Source organism: Apis laboriosa, unplaced genomic scaffold (assembly GCF_014066325.1).
Source record: "Apis laboriosa isolate Shangri-la unplaced genomic scaffold, ASM1406632v1 scaffold14409_cov159, whole genome shotgun sequence".
NCBI classification, from domain to species: domain Eukaryota; kingdom Metazoa; phylum Arthropoda; class Insecta; order Hymenoptera; family Apidae; genus Apis; species Apis laboriosa.
This window is the reverse complement of record NW_025221511.1, coordinates 32,031-51,396: the sequence shown is the minus strand read 5'-3', so window position 1 is coordinate 51,396 and position 19,366 is coordinate 32,031. Positions and strand designations below refer to the sequence as shown.

General features: G+C 36.0%; 1 protein-coding gene across 6 annotated transcripts in view; it reads right to left on the bottom strand.

Moving 5' to 3' along the window:
• Nucleotides 1-19,366, bottom strand: part of LOC122721112 — a 119,142-nt gene that overhangs the window by 74,722 nt on the left and 25,054 nt on the right. For all 6 annotated transcript variants that reach the window (XM_043948412.1, XM_043948409.1, XM_043948411.1 and 3 more), the window contains 17 exons: nt 16,430-16,491; nt 15,689-15,784; nt 15,523-15,606; nt 15,217-15,309; nt 14,330-14,508; nt 13,368-13,755; nt 13,136-13,282; nt 12,252-12,792; nt 10,275-11,958; nt 10,088-10,196; nt 8,754-9,798; nt 3,140-8,680; nt 2,777-3,065; nt 2,159-2,678; nt 1,616-2,064; nt 1,340-1,535; nt 139-291 (listed from right to left, as the gene is read on the bottom strand). In XM_043948412.1, the coding sequence (XP_043804347.1) occupies nt 139-291; nt 1,340-1,535; nt 1,616-2,064; nt 2,159-2,678; nt 2,777-3,065; nt 3,140-8,680; nt 8,754-9,798; nt 10,088-10,196; nt 10,275-11,958; nt 12,252-12,792; nt 13,136-13,282; nt 13,368-13,755; nt 14,330-14,508; nt 15,217-15,309; nt 15,523-15,606; nt 15,689-15,784; nt 16,430-16,491 (11,576 nt within the window). The remainder of the gene's footprint in view (nt 1-138; nt 292-1,339; nt 1,536-1,615; nt 2,065-2,158; nt 2,679-2,776; nt 3,066-3,139; nt 8,681-8,753; nt 9,799-10,087; nt 10,197-10,274; nt 11,959-12,251; nt 12,793-13,135; nt 13,283-13,367; nt 13,756-14,329; nt 14,509-15,216; nt 15,310-15,522; nt 15,607-15,688; nt 15,785-16,429; nt 16,492-19,366) is intronic.

Sequence of the window (19,366 nt, the reverse complement as noted above, 5' to 3'; positions counted from 1 at the left end):
GAGTTTTCACATATTAACTTTCATATACGATGAAAGATATAATTGTGAGAAGAAAAATGTTCGAAATAATTGTATGAACTAAATGATTATACGAGATGTAAAAGATGAAGAAACAAAAATGACATTTTTGATATTTACTTTAGCAGTTGCTTGAATAGATTGGAACCGAGAGGTGATTTGTTGAACACTAGCAGAAAATCTTGTTTCACCGCTAATCTGCATCAGCTCGGAAGATTCGTCGCTCATCTTATCGAATTCTGCCTCGTTTTGCCGTAGATTCACGATCAACATCTAGAAATAGAAATATTATTAAAATTTCATAATATTTGATACAGAAAACATTATTTGTTTATACTTTGTTTTTATTTTCATAATACTAATCAAATTAATCAAATTGTCGTATGATTAGGTAATTTTCTGTCGTTCTGAAAATACCTTGAATTCATAGTAATAGAGTTAACAATAGGACACGCATGTATTTGTCGGTATTCGTGTGTGTAGTTAATGCGAATTCAATCAATCAGTCATGGATTTTTTCACTTGCCATGACAACGCGATATACGAGTTTGGAAACATGATTCTTCGATTAAGCGTGCTCGAAACAACACGTTTACATGCATCGAAGAAAAAACACAAGATAAAAAAAAGAATTATGCAAAATCAGTATATGTTAAAAAAAAAACAATAACACGTCGGAAAAAAGGTAAGTATCATAGTATGAAGATGTAAGTGTATCGAGTTGATGAAACTTACCGATATATTTGTATAAAATAGTTTTTGATACATCATCGAATTTAAATCACACTAAATATTTCAATTCGTTTTGAAATATAGAGAGAAGAAAAGGAAAGAGAGAAAAAGATCAAAAAACATTTATAAGTATAAAGATGAAAATGATAGAATAAAGATAAAAGAAGAAAAAAAATAAAGAGAAAAAAAGAGATAGACCAATTTACAAAAGCGTTCACAACCCTGTTCGAATATATTTTTTCCATGTTTCTCTTACTTGGTCCAGGTGGTCTCCTAGGGCCACCAGTTCCGTCACTTCCGTGTCCCACGACAAGGCGGTTTTTTGTAGTGCCTAAGAAAGTTTTCCAAGATACAATATCTGAACTATCGTTATATCATTTCATCTCTTTCGTATCTTTTCCTCTTCTTGATTAAAAATGAAAGAAAAAAAACTTCGCTTCGCGTGAAATGCGATTATTTAAAAAAATGTGTTCATAGTGTGACTTTAAAAAAAATTAATTTTTTAACGAAACGTGTAATAATTCGCTTTTGAAACATATATTGTAAAACACATGATGTTAATATAATCTTTAAATATTCTATATATTACCTGATACTTTTCAAGTTGCTCTTGCTTCTCATCGAGAGTGTTCTTCAGAGAATAATTCTTCAAAGACGATTCTGCATCCGTCAACCAAGCTAATAAACGTTCTAAAGAGTTCTCGTATTCGCTCCATTGTTGAATTCTCTCTTCGATGCATCGAATAATATCGTTTACAGCTGTGGCGAACTTTTTGTGCTCGAATCTGTTATATATAAATTAACTTAATTAGAAAAATTTTCTTTATTTCATTTTAATTCGAATATAATTCAAGATAAATCTTACCTTAACGTAGCCAAGTCTCTTTCCATAGATTCTAATGATCTGGGTGATAAATTATGAGCACTCTGAGATACGTGTTCACTGAGAATGTCTAATTTCAATTCTCCTTCCCTCTGGCCATCTTGAAGCTCCATGATCTTAGTCAATTGAATTTGCAAAGCAGTTTTGTTGCCAGTATAGTCGCTGTAGTTAGCTAATTGTTCCCATTGTTGCTTCTGGTAATCTTGATAAGATTTTTGTAGATCGTAGAATTGCTGGAAAGTATCTAGAAGAGTTTCCAAATTGGATATATTTTTCTGTGACATTTCGACCAAATCCTCGTATCTTTCAGAAACCGAAGCAGCTTTTTGTTGAGCGTCTGATGGTGCTTGAGATGTGTACGATAATGCATTTGCTTTTTCTGAAACGCCTTCAATGATACGTTTATAAGCTAAAATTTCTTGATGCATTCCCTATAAAAGAAAAGAATATTTCGTTATTTAAAATATTGAAAATATTTTTAATATTATTTCTTTAAGAATTTTTCATTATCAGAATCATAGTTACCTTGCTTTTCAGTAATTTGGATTTAATTTCTTGAAGAGAAGACCAAGTGATCGTCGAGTCCTGTTTCACCGATCTTTCCATAGTATCCAACCAGGCCAAAATTTGCTGCAGAGTCTCTTGATAATTGGTCCATTGCAAAGATTGAGCATCTTGTTTCTTCTGTTGCTCGGCTATACCTTCCACAAGTTTATCCCATCGTTCTCGAGCTTGTCTCAACTCATGGCGAATAATTTCTCTTCCTTGAGCCGACGTATCAGCAAGAATCCTTTCTCCAAACGATATCAAACTTCCCAATCTGTGTTCACCTTGTTCCTTTTCAGCCAACAATATCTGCAGACGAGATACTTTCTCTTCCAGATTTCCACCTGTCTCGTCTTTCTTCAAACTGGCTAAACTCTGTTCTAATTGAGTCAGCCAAGCATCTACGACCTTTAATTTCTCTTCATACGTTCTATGATCGTCCACAACACTCTGACATCTAGTCACTACTTCTTTACTAAGCACGTGCAATAACTGATATCTGAAATTTTTGATCGAAAAAATTAAATTTAAAATGAATTTTAAAATTTAAAATTTCTCAATGATTTTATTAAATGTCTGAATAATGAGCAAATTTACCTATTGCTTATTTGGGAGATCAAAGGCTTGATACGCTCAACCCCACTTGCATGAAGCAAACTATGAGACTTATCAATGAACTCGTCTATCTTCGATTCTTCCTTTAATATGGCATCACGTTTCTCTTTCAATGCTTGCAAACGAGCTTCCTTGTCTTGCAAAGTAGGCTGCAACTGTTGGTCTCTGAATGCAGCTTCCATCGTTGAGAACCATTTTGTGTGCGTTTCCAATTTATCTTCGAAGTCTTGCCATTTCTGCAGGGCTGTTTTTTGCTTATCTTCCACTGATTCTATACAGAAAAAAAGAAAATTAAGAAGAATGTATTAAATATTAAAAAAAAAATAATTTGATGATTTTTTTTACCTATTTCACTTAGATATTGACGAAGATTGCCTTCCAAAATAGTGATCTCCTTATTAATAGCATCCCATCCTTTCGGTGCGGTTCTCTTAATAACCGTGTCGCTAAGTTCCTTTAATTTTCCAAGCTGCTCAGCACCCTGCATCTGATCATCCTTCAATATGGCCAAAGTGGCAAGTCTTCTGCAAATATCCGTTCTTTCTCCAGTCATATCGTTGCACTCAGCAAGCTTATCCTTCTCGCCGTTCAACCAATCAGAAAAGCTTTTCACTTGCAAATTAAATCTATGATGCTTCTCTACGCAATCATCCAAGTTTTCTAACAAATCCTTCGATTTTGCCACAATGTTGTGGAACAATTGCTTGATAGATGGTAGAAAGACGTTCAAAGAAGTATCCTTGGTTTGATCTACCAACTGTTGCGCCTTGTCGCAAACAGACTCTACCAAAGATTGATGAGACATGATTTCTTGATGCATAATTTTGTGATTCTGCAACTGTGCTCGTTTCTCCTCCAAAGTACATTTCAATTCTGTGTGTTGATGCATCGCGCGTTCCACGTCTCGAAGCCAAGCTGTCAATTGCTCGTGAGATAAAGAGAATTCGGCGAATTGCATCAGACATTGGTCTAATTTTTGCATAGTGTTCTGTAGATCTTCGGTGAATCCATCCCACAAGGTTCTCAAATTTCTCAATTGTTGTCTGATGATTTCTCTACCGTCAGGCGACGTATGAACGTATAATTTCTCTCCAAGATCTATAACAGATTCGAATCTAGCGTTCTCCTTCGTTCTAGTATCGCCCAAGTCTCGAATGAGCTTCTGTCTGCTCTGCAATACGGATAGATCGCCCACGATCTCACTGTGTTTCTTCAATTCCGATTTAATATCCGTGATCCATTGCAATAATTGGTTATATTTCACGTTGAAAGTATTGTGCTCTTTCACAAATTGTTCGTATCGCATTACAGCTTCCTTTATTTGATTTTTAATAGCCTGATATTTAGTGGTTTGTCTCGAGACTCTTGTGACTAAGTCTGCCTCAGCTTCGATGCTCTGGCTCTTCTCAATGGCGGCATTAAATTCAGCTCCTTTCGCGATGATACTTTCTTCCAAGGACTTCAACTTCTGCAAATGAGCTCTCTTTGCTTCTTCCGTACTCTTCAAACTTTGATCCTTCAACTGGGTCTCCATCTGCTTGATCCAAGCCTCCAAACCTTCTACGATCTTCTCAAATTCGGACCATTGATTGAACATATGTTTCAACTTGTCTCTAGCTGCCACGCATCGCTTCAAGAAATCTTCCCACATTTTCTTTTGTTGCTCAAAATTGGACAACAAAGCTGGATGACCTGGCATAGAAGTTTGTTCCAAGACAATATTCAATTGCTGGTTACAATCAGCCAAGATTCGGTCCCCTTCCGCTTTCTGTTGCAAAAGATTCTCGATGGTGGTGATTTTACTCTGCGCTGTTTCTCGTTCCACTGAAAAATCCTCGACTATCGGCGTTCCTTCGTTGATCACCGTGTTGATCCAATCTCGAGTCTTCTCAAACGTTTGAAGATAAGCCTCGTGATTCGAAACGTGTTTCTCCGCTATATTAATTCGCCCTTCGACCTCGTTGGACAGTTTCTCATAAGCCTCGATCACGTTGCCTAACATTTCGCTCGCATCATCGTCTGGTGCTGTACTTAATCTATCTTGAAGTTGTTGAAGAATATTCTTGTGAACAGTAACGTCCTGTGCCACAGCTCTATACAAATGAAGAGCTAGCTTCTTTTCTTGTAACGTTGGCAGTAAATCTTGCTTTTCTCCTAATTTATTTTGAGCATCTGCTAGCCACTGTTTCACTTGAGAGAATTTGTCTTCGAAGGAAGATCTGTGCATCATATCGCTCTCTATTTTTTTATAAATCACGTTAGAACGATCCGCCATTGCATCCACACGATTACGGAAGTTTCTTAATTCCGTCCTTATCATTTCTCTCTGATCTGGTGTAATTCTAGCAAACAAAGCTTCGCCAGCTTCCGCTGTCTTGTTCAATATAGCTTGTCCAACTTCTCGTTCCTCGGCAAATGCTTTTAACTCTTTCAAACGTGATTGGTAGAAAGTTATAGGTTTTGGACCAGTGATTTCATCGTAGGCTTTCAATGTTTTCTCCGCATTCTCGATCCAAGCTTCGAGTTTCTTCTTGTTAGCCACATATTGATCTCTGTTCTCCTTCAATTCTCGAAGTCTGTCCAAATGTTGAGCCAAAAACTTTAACACGTAATCGTAACGCGTGTTCAAGTGACTGATGTATTGATTTACTCTTGATTCGGAGCTAACCCTGGTGATATCTTCGGCCAAAACAGTCAAATCTTTCAGTTCGCTTTGATATTCCATCACACTTTTCTGCATTTCGGTCATCTCTGCGATTTTCTGCTCGATATCATCCAAATTGAGCAACGCGGAAGCCTCTGCTCTGATTTTATTCTCATTCTCCTTCAGCCAGGACAACACATTCTCGGAAGTAAGTTCGTAACGTTGCCACAGAGCGATATTTCGTTCGAGATCGTTCTTGATTTTATTGTAGCTGCTCTTCAATGATTCCAAGTCGACTTCAACTTTGTCACGATCTGACTTCAAGGCGGCCATAGTTTCGGCACTTTCTACGGATGCTAGAAGCTTTAAGGAGTTGTCAGTGTCCTCTTTTCTAGCTATGCAATCGGCGATTCCAATTTCTACGTCCATCAACGAAGCCATTTTTACCTCCAAGTTGTAACGATCACTGCTCTGCTCAGGCTCACACCAAGCTACTTTCTCTTTGAGCGTCACAACCATACGTTGAAGAGCTCCGAATTTTTCGTGATATAATTTAGTCAAGAATGCTACCAGTGTTGCTATCACTTTGTTAGCATGATTGGCCACGCCGTCTCTTCGAAGCTGAAGCGCTTGCAATTCCTTTGGCAAACTCGATCTGGAGATACTAGGATACTCTGTAGAAATTTTCGTCAATGTTTCTTCAACTTTGGACAAAGTATAGTCACATTGCTCTAATTCTGTTTTCAGCTCCTGACATTTGTTGATACGACCAAGAATCTTGGTGTTCTCACCAGTCAAATCGTCACACTTGATTATATCTTCTCTGATTTTCGAGATCAAATCACCACATCGCTTCATTTCCTGTCTAATTGTCCTTTCTCTCTCGTTCAAAGTAGATGTTAAAGATTCTAATTTTTCTGCTGAAGTTTTAACCACATTGAATTGGTCGTCTAATAACTGATGCAAGGAATTCAGAGTAGGAATGTCAGAATTGTTGTTCAATTTTACAAGTTGTTCTATTTTCGTCACGATATTTTGATACACTTGCTGATAACCAGGCAACTCCTCTCTGTATCTTATCAATCTTACTTGGCAATTCTCAGCATCCATTAAACGTTCAAACGCAGTAGTCAACGCTTCGTTTGTATTAGTGAGCCATTTGATGAGTTCAGACTTCGATTCTTCTATCTGTTTCCAAATGATCACCTGAGTCTCATAGGCTTGCAATTTCTCACTGATATCGTTGTAAGTATCTTGGTATCGTTGTCGAACTTCTGTCAAATCATTTTCGATTAATTCAGAATTGAATCTAGGCATGAGGGATGCTTCTTTCGTCAATTGTTGTGCCTTCGAATCCATTTTATCCAAGAAATGTCTGCCTTTCTTCAGCGCATCCAAAGCTTTCTTATGCTTTTCTAAAGTAATATTCGCTTGAGTGATATCATAAGATATTCCTTTCACCGATTGACACAAATTAATTGCATCTTTGATAGATTTCTCCACTTTTTGTCTGGCTTCTTCGTAATCCTTCCAGTCTGTATTCATATCAGCATATTTTTTTCTCTGTTCTCGAAGAAGTTCATTCACCTTCTCCCAATTAGCATCGACAGAGGATAGAACTACTTGAATATTGGTCGTCGATCTTTGATCCTCTTTCATCAAGGAACTACCTTCAAAGTGGAGGATCTCTTTCTCCTGTTCCCTCTTCTGATGTTCTTCGATTAATTGATCGATCTTTTCTACAGCAGGAGCTAATTGTTTGCATGAGTCAACGTTGTAAACCGTCTCTTGAAGAGCAGTTTGCGTATTCAATATCTTCTCAGTGATCGTTTGCTGCAATGTTCTGAAATTGTTCCATCTGGCACCAAGATTTTCCAGTCTATCGCGTTTCGCTGATATCTCATTTTGCAGAGACAATGCCTTGTTCTCCAAGTCGATCAACAAACCTGACGCGGAAAGAGGTTTTCCCTGTTTGTCCCTAATTTGTATTCCAATAGCACTGTCAGGCAAAACATGTTGTTTCCACGTTTCAATCTTGTCATAAATAGTCCGTAATTCGGACGAAAATCTCTCCAAATCAGCAATGGTAGGCTTTCTAGCTTCAGCTTCGTACTTACAATGGCTCAATTGAGCGTTGGCATCGTTCAACCAACTCAATAGCTCTATCCACTTCTCCAATCCTTTCTTTTTCTGTTGCAAATCATCTCCCAGAGCCTTGTACTTTTTCTCCAGATTGGTATAAGTATCAACCAAGGCAACTGTCGCCTGCATAGATCCTTTGGGACATATATCCTTCACCTCTTGACAGATAGCTTCCAAGCTTGGCTGCTTTTCAGAATGTTCTTGGATATATGCGTGCACGGCTTGAAGATTCGTATCAACCGTATCGACAGTGGCATCGCTGATCTCAGCGATATTGGATCTCAATCGCGACATCCAGTTCTCGAAATCGGTGATTTTCATTTGAAATTCTTGGCGAGCTAACAACGAGTCGGACACACGGTTGATCTGCAATCTGACCGTGTCGGCCAGCTTGCTGACTCTGGCTTTAATGTCCGAGACTCGAGCCTTCAAATTAGTTGCTCCTTCCAAAGATAATCCGTGGCTGATGTGATCAGAAACCTGGGTCAGCGATATCAATTGCGCCTGATGATCAGATATAGTCTTGTTGAAATCCTTCAATCGTGCCAATTCCTTTTCCAGCACTGATATTTCGGGTGTCTCGGCGTTTGGTTCCACGAGCACCGTTCTCTCGGATCTTTCCAACCACTCGTTGAATTCTTTTATCTCAGATTCGAAGCTGTTCCACGAAGTAACCAACTTGTCCAATTTCGTAGTCGTTTGAACTGCTATGTCGTGCACAGCGTTCCAACGAGTATGAACGGCATCCACTTCGTCGGAAGCTGATGTCTTTCCTGTTATTCGTTGACTAATCAAAGATAGATCTTGAATCTGAGGAAAATGTTGTTGGCATCGTATTTCAAATGCTCTGGCTGTTTCCAACATGTGAGCTGCCTGAGCTAGAGTGGTTGGTTTGCTGCCTATAGTAGCTGCTTTTGATTCTGCTTCTTCGATCCAAGGTTTTAGCTCTTGAATACCTTTCTCGTATTCCTTCCAGGTTTGTAAATTTTGTTCAGCTGTTTGACGTTGAGCTACGATGCTCTTTTGAAGGGTTTCGATACTTCTTTCGAGTGTTATGATATCACTGCGCAACTGCTTGGCTGGAAGACTATCAACACCACCTGAAAACGCGAGAAAATTATTTATAATTTTGAAAATAAATAGAAAATTTACAGAAACGTCAGACTATCATACCTTTTACGAGTTTCTGAGATTCTTCTTCGAGGAATTTCAATGTTCTGGTTCTTTCTATAATTTCCTTCTGTAAACTCTCAGTTCTATAGACCATCTCTTCAGGAGTTGTTGCTAAATTCTCAGTATCTGCAATTGATTGCGGAGCACTCTGTTGAGTCCACAATTGCAATTCATTCAATTTTGTTTGGAATTTATTCCATCTGGTACTGTGCTCCTGTAGATAAACCACTTTCTCTTGGACAGTTTTCAGAGTGGTCTCCATTCTCTTTTCGGTATGAATGATCTCTTTCTTCAACACTTCTTTCTTTTCCGGTGCTGCGACTTCTGTCAAATGGCTATACGTCTCTTGCAACTTTTTCAGCAACTCCTCGGCAGATTTTCTCAAAGTGGAACTGAAATCTTGTTTGCTCTGCAGATCGGATGATACTTGTGAAGCATCGTAATAAGTAGTCGATTCGATTTTTCTTAATTCTTCTTCAGCTTGTTCGATCAATTTCAAAATCTCCTCTTTCTGCTGCAGATAAGTGTTCCACAACTTTTGCGAACTCTTCAGAGACTTCAAAGTCTCTACGCTTTGTCCATACGTGTCATTCCAGCTGGATTCTAATTGCTGTACCTCCAAGGACACAAATGGAGGAGCGTGTTGATCTTTTAAAAGATCCTTACCACGTTGTAGCATGCTCACGATATTTGATCTCTGTTGTTCTAGCTGACTAAGACGGCTCTCTTGATGAGTGACTGCGGTCTTCAAGGTTTCTGGACTTTCTGCTACTACATCTATCTTAGATTGATCTTTGACTTTGTGCAAAAGAGTGCACACTTCACGAACTTCCTTTCTATAAGTGTAACTCTTTGAATAAATATCAGTTTTCGTCATAGTAATCTCTATTGTTGGTATCAGATTCTTGTAACGAGTGATCAGCTGTTCTAAACGATTTTGCTCTGAAAGAGCTTCATGATCAGAACGATTGGAAGTCAGGCTGTCGAGAGTTTGGACCAACCATTTCATTTCTTCGCGCTTGCTGTCTGCTTCTCTGCATATTTTCTACAGAACAGTAAAGAGAAAGTTGTAATACAATATATACTTTTTCTTTTTTATGAATTATTGTAAGATGATCCTCATTATCGAATTTCTATCGTGAAATGTGCGTGATTATATTTACCGTTAAAACTTGAACCTATCCAGTGTGAGCGATGCAAGGAAAGAACGTAAAAGAAATATTTAAATGCGCATGATGAAGAAATAAATGTTTTAAATCAATAATGATTCGTAATAATGACTTATTTGAAAATTCGAGATATTCTTTAAAAATGTGAATGAAAATATTTCTTACCTGGAATATCGTTTTCTCTGTCTCGAATTCCTCTAAAGTGTTCACCTCGTGCAATATGGTTCTCAAATTACTGTCCACATGGTCCATCCATCGTACCATTTCATCGAATCTGAGATGATAATTCGTATGAACAAAAATTGATAAAGAAACAAAAAAGTTTGGTAAATTCTATCTTTATAATACTCACTTCTTCTTATAAGCAGCCCATTGCTCAGGCACTTGCTTCAGTTGTTCCCTCAAACGTTCCACTCTCTGAGCAGAATCCTCCCACAGATTTTCAGCGTGTTGTGCGGCTTCAGCCAAGCTGGTATCGTTAGGTTTCAACTGACTATATGCATCACTGATCTTCTTCAGAGTCTGCAGGCACTTCTCCACCTCGAGTACAGTGCCACGATTTACGAAAAATTCCTTGTTTCTTTGCAGTATGCTCTCCACATTATCGTTCTTCATTAGAGCCTGCTGCTCTGAATTCACTTCTACTTCAATTTCTTTCAGATATTGTAAGAACGTAGCTTCATCCAAACGGAACTCAAGTCTCATCAAATGAAGAGGAGCGAAGGTTAATACCTCCTTCCAACGTTTCTGAAGCGATTCTACAGCTTCTGAAATAGGAGCTTGCTGCTCGACAGGCAAAATACTTTTCAAATCCTGTCCAGCGTTTACGAAATCTTGAATCCATTTCTCGTTAACATTGCTGAAGAAATTCTTATGGTATTCTATGGATCGTCTATTATCGGTATGTTTATCATTCATCATGGTTTCTGCGACTGATAGCCATTCGCAGACTTGTCTCTCGCACTCTTTGAATTTGGTCCAGCATCTGACAGCTTCCTGAAGTCGTTGCTCCAAGGCTTGAGCCGCTTGGGAAACTCTGTTGAATCGTTCGTTCAATTCTCTCAATGTTCTTCCACCTTCTGCGGTGGCTACGTCAGCGTGACTGTCCACAGACTTTACTATGCTGGTGAATACTTTGTTCTTAGATTCTAGCATAGATTTGTAATACAAAGTTCTCGAAAAGAAAGCTTTGTGACGATCTAACTGTGCCAGAATATGTTCCCTACCACGTGACAGATCGATATTGGTCAACATTCTCTCTGCTTCGTCTAACCAGGCAGCTATTTCCTTTTGACCAGCTTCTAGAGATTCTTGCTGGACCAAAAGTTGATGATACAAATGCAATTGCATCGGTATCAAAGCTCGTACTTTGACCAGAGCTTCTTTCTCTTTCTTCAAAGTGTTCATCATCTTATCCACTTCGTCACGAGACAAATCTTGAATAAGCGTTTGAAACTTCTTGCTGATACTCTTGAACAGATCTTCGATCCCTTCTACCTCGTTGTGGAAGATTTGCAACTTCTCACCATAAGCTTTAATTTTTTCAGTTGTGGTTAGATCAGTGGCTGACAAAGCTGTTTCGACGTTTCTCAGCCACTTTTGCAATGTCTCCACTCCTGCTCTATAATCTTTTCTATTTCTTATAACGTCTCCAGCGTGCATATATTGCTTCGCTTCTTGGAATAGAGATTCCCATCTGGACGTGAGATTCGAATAACGTTGTTTCAGTTGCAAGGCGACTGATTCGTCAGATGTGGCGATTAAAAATGTCACTGTGTCGGATAGTTGTTGGTGTTTATCCTTCCATACGCTTATGTCTTGGAAGAATTCCATTTTATCTTCTTCGGGAAGGTGCAAGGCAGGTTCAGCGCGATTCAACCAGGTTACGAATTCGTCGGAGATGACGTTCCATCGACGCCAATAGGCTACTACTTCCTCGAGCATGCTTTGCACGCAACGAAGATCCATGGATACGCTCTTCCATTTGTCGCTGGTCTCTCTCATAAAACGGTCGATATTTGCGCTTTCTTCTTGGTCTAATGAATAAAAGATTTTTATATACTAAAAATTTATAGTGTACTTCATATTCCTTCATTTTATTGAATTTTTTTACACTCTTTTTTTTATTAATAAAATTGATAGAAAATTATTCATTAAGTATTAAAATTAAGTATTAAAAATTGATAGAAAAATATTCATTAAGTATTAGCAATCTTAAATAATAAATTTTTTGTAGTAAATACAACTTTTTTCATATTAATGAAATTGATAAATCGTTACACTAAGCAATCCCTAACAACCTAAATCATATAAAATAACTATCACTTACCAACATTGCCTTCGCGTTTATAATCCTCGACGATTTGTTGCATGTCCAAATACGCTTTCTGGAATTCCTGGAAAATTCTATTTCGAGACACGAAGTTTCTATATTGCTCCAACATCTGATGTACACTCTCTTCCGTGCCATATTTCACGCTCCATCCCTTCAACTTCGTCTCGACTAAGAACAAGAAAGCAATAAGGCAACATTTGTGCTCCAGAAACTTGAGTCGGATTCTACGTTTGGCGGCACGATCCGGCAAGCTGTCCAATCGAGCCGCCATCTCGTTCAATTGTTGAGGATGCACTTTCAATGCAGCCTCGGAACCCCTCGCCGCTTGAAATCGCTCCGTCATGGACGGAAGATCGAGGAAGAACTTCTTGTGTTCTTCGAGCTTATTCGATATTATGTTGGCTGTTTCTTCTGTCATTTCTTCTGGGATGTTGTTGTCGGATAATAGAAGATCTTCTGCACGACACAACCATCTGCCTACAACGCTTAATTCGCCTGGTAAGTAGGAATCTAAGACCCAAAGCCAGCGTAACATCTAGAAAGAGAATCTTCTTATGTATGAATTCTATTTAGCGATTAAATATTGATAAATTAATTGAAAATAATAATGTTTCAAGAATTATTTTTAATAAAATACATTACTATATAAACTATATATATATATATATATATATATATATATATATATGTATGTACATTCTGAATATATCGATAAAATGAAAATTTAAATCCACTCTATACTTTATGATAATTATTATGATCAGTTTCTTATTATTCGCATATGTATGAATATTATTTACATTTCAATTCGAGAATTACTAATTGACAGCATATATGAAAGCATATATGAAAATGTTAAGTTATTAGTTCTAACTTACAAGCATTTCCAAGGTCTTCCATAGATTCTGCACGTGTCTCCAAGAATCTCGAGTGATGCTGATCATGCTAGGAGTCTCGACAAGACGTTGCAGCTTATTATACACAATTCTCTGCTGCTCGACTTCCGCTTTTACCGCGGCGTATTCCTTCGAAAACGAATTTCGAACAAAAGAAACGTTAAAAACAAGCGTTCTACCATATTAAAATAATTCTAATATTTTTAAAACATACATCATAACCCAACGGGGAACTGCCCATCTGTTCCAAGTATTTGAGTCGTTCGTAAAGCCAAGCGAGCAGACCATCGTACTCTTGTTGCACAGCCGCGAACGAATCGGAAGCTGCGGATCCTGGTTCCGGATATTTGTGCAAAAATTGGGCAACGTAGGTCATTATCGATTTCTCGTCCGGCTGAGGAACGTCGACATCCTCGGGATCGAGGAGTTTGGCGATACCCAATTCGGATTCGGCCACGTGGAACGCGGTCGCTAGACGTGTTCTGTTCGTTGCTTCTCTCATGGCGGCGATGTTCACCAAATTCGCTTTGATCGCGTCGATGATAGCCAGGAAGGCGTTGCCATCGCGCCAGCTTTCACCGAAGTCTCGTACTTTTATGTCCCTGTGAAGATTTGATCCGTTTTGTAAATGAAATTTGTAATTAAACATAAATATTTTAATATTGATTCTTGTTTCAATGCTTGTGAATGTCTTTGGAATAAATTAGAAATAAATTTGGAATAAATTATATCTATTACAGTCTTACTCTAGAATTACAATAACAGTAGTAAGTATTTTGTGTTATATTTTAATGAAGCATTTTTAATATACTACATTTGATTATAAAATCAATTTTTTATAATCATATGAAAGTACTAAACGAGATGAAATCTAATATATTTATTTAATTACTTAATTAATTAAAATGTAAATATATAGTACAATAAATATAATGCAAATATTTTTTAAATTTCTATGTATCAATAATTTAATTAAAAAACATGCGCCAATCTAAAATTAAAAATCTACATTAAATCTTTGTAACAAGATATGCAAAGATTTTTGAAAAGGAGTGTACTTTCGCGTGGTCGATATTATTTTTACATGGTTGATGCGAAAATACATTAAACGTAAATATTATAGTTATAAATATAAGCTACATTATATAAATATAATAACGTGTATAGAACACTAACTTTGGCAGAGCATTGGTGACCCACTGAAGCAGAGTCTTTCTCGCTCCCTGCTTCCATTTCTCGCTACTGATGCGTTTTCTCTCGCTGGTCGCCGACCCCTGAGTACTCAGACTCTCCAAGCTGCTCTGACTACCCCACGTTTGTCCAAGATATTCCAATGCTCTGGTATTCTCCTCGATCTAGAAAAATACCGGATCAGTGGACCGCGGAATATGATATTCAAACAACAATAGGGCGTATAGGGGGGGGGGGGGGAGGTAAGGTTGAAAACAAAAAAGACTCACAAAAGGAAGGATTAGCGTGCGTACTAGGGTGATGCGTAAGATCATGTAGGTGCGTGCTAATTTAACACTTTCCTTTGTACACACATATATTTTCTCTACTGCTTTATTGTTTTTATTAACATCGTAGATGATAATCTCTTTTCTTTTACTCGTTTCTTTTTTTTTTCTTTTTTTAAATAGCTACTCACCTTTTTTCGATCCTTGGATCGTAGCTTGTTTTTATGGAATAAATACGGTTAGCAGAATGCAATGTAACTTTCTTTCTTCTTTCGCTCTTAACGAGGATTAATTTCTTTTTTAACGGGAAGGAAAATTATTAAGATATAAAAAAAAAAGAAGAAAAAAGACTGTATTTGTATATAGAATGTTTGTGAATTCTTGCAAAGAATTTTATGAGGAAATTGAACAACTTTGTTATACGAGCAAATTAATCCCCGCTGCAAACGATCGTCGCAATGCTGCCGCACGGATATTATAACGCGTTTATGTAATTTGATGTGGCACGAGCGTCTTACTTAAGCAACTACCGCATTCTAATTGTACAATTGTGCTTTTTTTGTAGCTTCGATTTGTATTCGACTGTACGAACGAAAGAGAGTCTACCTGGAAGTATAAGATGATAGTCCATATCAAGCCTAACACTACGGGCGGTCGTCCATCTACTAAATCGGACGAATTTATGTTCACTAGCTTGATCTGTAATAAACAATCATGAATAATAATTACTAATGTATTCTATATTTTGAATTTTCGAAATTTTAAACTTAAATTTTTGAAATCGTGAATGTAAACTCCGAAAATGAATTTTTGAATTTAAGATTTAAGAAAAAATTATTAAAATTTAATGTGAATGAATTTTTCTAATTCTAGTGATTCTAAATTTTTATTTTGAGAGGAATCGTTACTCACTTTTTTGCTTTGTAAGAATTGAAGCGCAGTGTTCGCGTTGCTAAGAAAATGAGGTCTTTTCAAGTTACGACCCCTTTCCACCGGCTGCGAACAAAGAAATGCGTTTCATACGTATCTATTCTATTGATCGATAGTTACGATACAGAAGCTGTTATGCCAAACTTACCAACTTCTCACCGGACAGAACTTCAAGCAATGCGAGTAGGCGGGTGCCATCCTTGAGATCCTCGATTAAATCATCCACTCGAAGCGGTGGACTTCTCTAAAAATTGTTCCAATTATTCATATTACGTTCTTCATATCTTATTCTCAAAGAAAAATCTTTGAGATTATAAAATATAAAATATAAAAAGAACAATGAATAATCGTAAAATTATTTACTATTATTAAAAAATTTTATCAGAATTATAGAGGTCTAAGCGAATTAATCAATGATGAAATTTTTAAAATAAATATCACGTTTCAAGATTTTTTAAATCTTTTTTAAATTTCATGAGAAATTTAGCAAGATTTAATGTTTTTGAACGCAATGTCGTGCAGCTTGTAGAGCACGTTTCGAGGAAACAGGTCCGGGATTTCTAATTCAAGTTTCCAAGTATCCGGAAGTGCGGAAGTAGGGGAGAGGTATCGAGACTCGCGAGCCAGGCACGAGTTATTCCACCGAACTTTTGATATTCGTGATGAGAAGTAATTTCAATGTTGCCTTATTATATAGAAGAGACGATAAAAAAGGAAGAAGGGAAAAAAGCTTGCGTAACATTTTCTGTATGAGAGATATTTAAAGATGGATTGATCACGAAAGAAAAATGGTGGAAAGATTCAAAGGTCGTTTACCCTGTTACCTGGTTTCAAAATACGTATATATTTCCACGAGTTTCACTCGAAGTTTTCTTCTAATTTTTCTTACCTTGGAAAGATAAGAATTGATCCAGTTGACGAAGGTCTTCTTTTGAACGCGTTCTTGTTCGTCTGAAAAGAAAACGAGAAAAATTTTGATAATTTTATTGTAAAATATATATAATCTGTTATTAAGATTTGATATTTTAACGATCTGAATTTATGATATTTTAAAATTCGTATAGTGTATAATAATTTTAGTGTGTACCAAATAATTAATATATAATTTGGTATGTAATAATTTTACATCTCATCCCTTGTATCGATTTGAAAAGACACTAAAGCTCGTACATCGGAAATTTTGTTTTTAATATTTCTGATATTTCAGTTGTTCAATTTTGATAAAAGAATATCAAAATTTAGCGATTCATTTTTTTTATATTGATTTTTTACCAATAGAAATGTGGATTCTTTTTCAATATTTAATACAAATTTGAGTATTAATATATGTGTATATAGAAATAGAACGAATATAGAAACGAATGCATGTTTTCCTATATTTTTTATCTTTCAGAAATACCATCTACAATTGTCACCATTAATCTTTGAAACGTGCCTATTTTCAAGATCGTATTCTTCGTTTCTTTTATGAAGTTTAACCTCTCAAAGTCTTCCGAGATAAAGTTTCATGCGATTACACGAAAGAATTATATTGAATCTAATTACATGAAAAAATTCAATATTCAATAAAAAAATCTTTTAACTTTAGAATTAAGAATCTATAATTGAGATTTTCTATTTTATTAATATCAAAAATACTTTAACAATTAAAAATCAAAAATATTCATTATTTTATTAATTCTATATCATATCTATATAATCTCGAAAAATATCGTGATCGTTATTAAATTTGCAATTCAAAATCAATCTCTCTCAATACTATGTCGTTAAATAATCGATCATCCTATCGAATACAAGAATAATTATGACACAATATTTAACGACATTGATAACGAAGATCGCGAGAAAACGTTCGCGATAATATTCGCCACAATTTAAGTAAGTAGTTCATTCTTTATATCATTACGTCATCGACAATTGCGTTGTCTCGTTATCATTGCTTTGTGTGAACTTTAAATCCAATTAGATATTGTACATTCTACGATTTTATAAAAAATCTGGAATTTCAATATTAATTGATCACTTATTAATTGATATTTCAATAATGATAATCACTCAAGGAGAAAAATTCATGATAATCTCGAATTTCGATCGTGTATCTGACACGCATTAATCGAATCTTTCGTTAAAGATATTCGTGGAGAAAAAATTCGCGATTCGAGGTGTGAAACGAACGCATCGGAACGCGTGAAACCAGTTTCCCACGTAAGTAAATTTAGCCAAGCGTGTATACACGCGTGAAATATGCTGCTTTTATTGGCAGTAAACGTTCACGTTCTTACGTGGCCCTTTTAAAATATTCTTTCGAATATCACCTGAATCATACGATACGATATACTTTCATTCATTTCTCGTTGAAAGAACCCATACATTCGTTCTATTTATCGCCAAATGTTTACATGCGCTCCTTTTTCTTTTAGTAAGCACGCGAATGCAGGATGAAGACTCGATGAAAGCATATCAGCTGGCCGTATAGAAACATGAATGTGTATGGAAATGTATATTTTATGAATTAAATAACTTTCTATTTCGAAAATTATTTTCGTCTTGATTTAATTTTTTAAAAATCAAAAGTAATTAGCGATAATTTATTAATTGAAGATTGTAATTTTATTTTCTTTTATTTATTCGTTAATATTAATAATCTTCAAGAGTCATGTAATGAAATAAAATTAGCATATTGTGCGAATTTTTAATATATTAAAGTCAGAATAGATAATATTATATCGTTATCAAATGCTTCAAAACAACAAATTATAGTGAAAAATTATATTTAACCACTATCACTTTTCTCATAAGCAAATAAAATTCCAATTACGGAAGATTAATAAATTTTATTAACAACTGCAATATCCATCGTGCAAGACAGAAAAATAGGAACAAAGTATTATTTTCAATTATCATTAACACACCTAAATTAAAATGGATGTCGAAAGCACGTAAAACTTCTCGCAAGTGGCTCGAAACGAGCGAAACTCGCGAATTCCCAGAGTTTCTAATTTTATGCACCCTTCTTCTTCCGCACGAAAAACTATCCACCGAGCGGATAATTAGCGAAGTTAGCGCGAAAAACGACGCAATCTTCGTCGTGGATCGTATAATAAATCAAGTTTTAATGGATGCATAGCTTGCATTTTGGCAATGATTTAGACGAAGGGCCGTAACTACCGATAAACGAGCAAGAGAAAAAATCGCTAGGAACCGAGGTCAATTAAAAGGTACACACGTTGCATGTGTACATGTGAAAAGCTCGTGTGTATGTATTCGATGCTGTTAGCAAGCATACGTGATCAGCATGCACATCATGCTCTGTCACTTGAAGCGTCAAAAGTATAGTGCTCTTAGCTCCAGACTGTACAGCTACGTTTTGCATGGACAGAGCTAGTTATTATGAGCTTTTGTCCCCCTTTCACGTGGTCGTGATACAGTCTGAAAAAAAATTTTTAAATGTTTCAGATCGTATATACATATATTTTCCTCGTGTATATTGTAATAAAGACATAGCATTACAATGCCCTAAGATTCTCATGTAATAAATTGTTAATATAATATTTTAAGAAATATACTACTATTCATTTAATGGATACACTTTCATATGAAAAATTTATAATCAAAATATAAGATTTAGAACGTTTATGTATCTTAATGAATTTAAAAAAAAATGTTGATAATTTCTAAAATTTATTATCTTTCTTGATAACACTTGTAAAAAAAGGATTGAAATAGTATATTAAATACAATTCTTATATTTTGCTTCATTGAGTGGGAAAAGCAACCCTGAACGAAAAATTCTTCGATCGAGGTTATAGTAATGTAGATCACAATG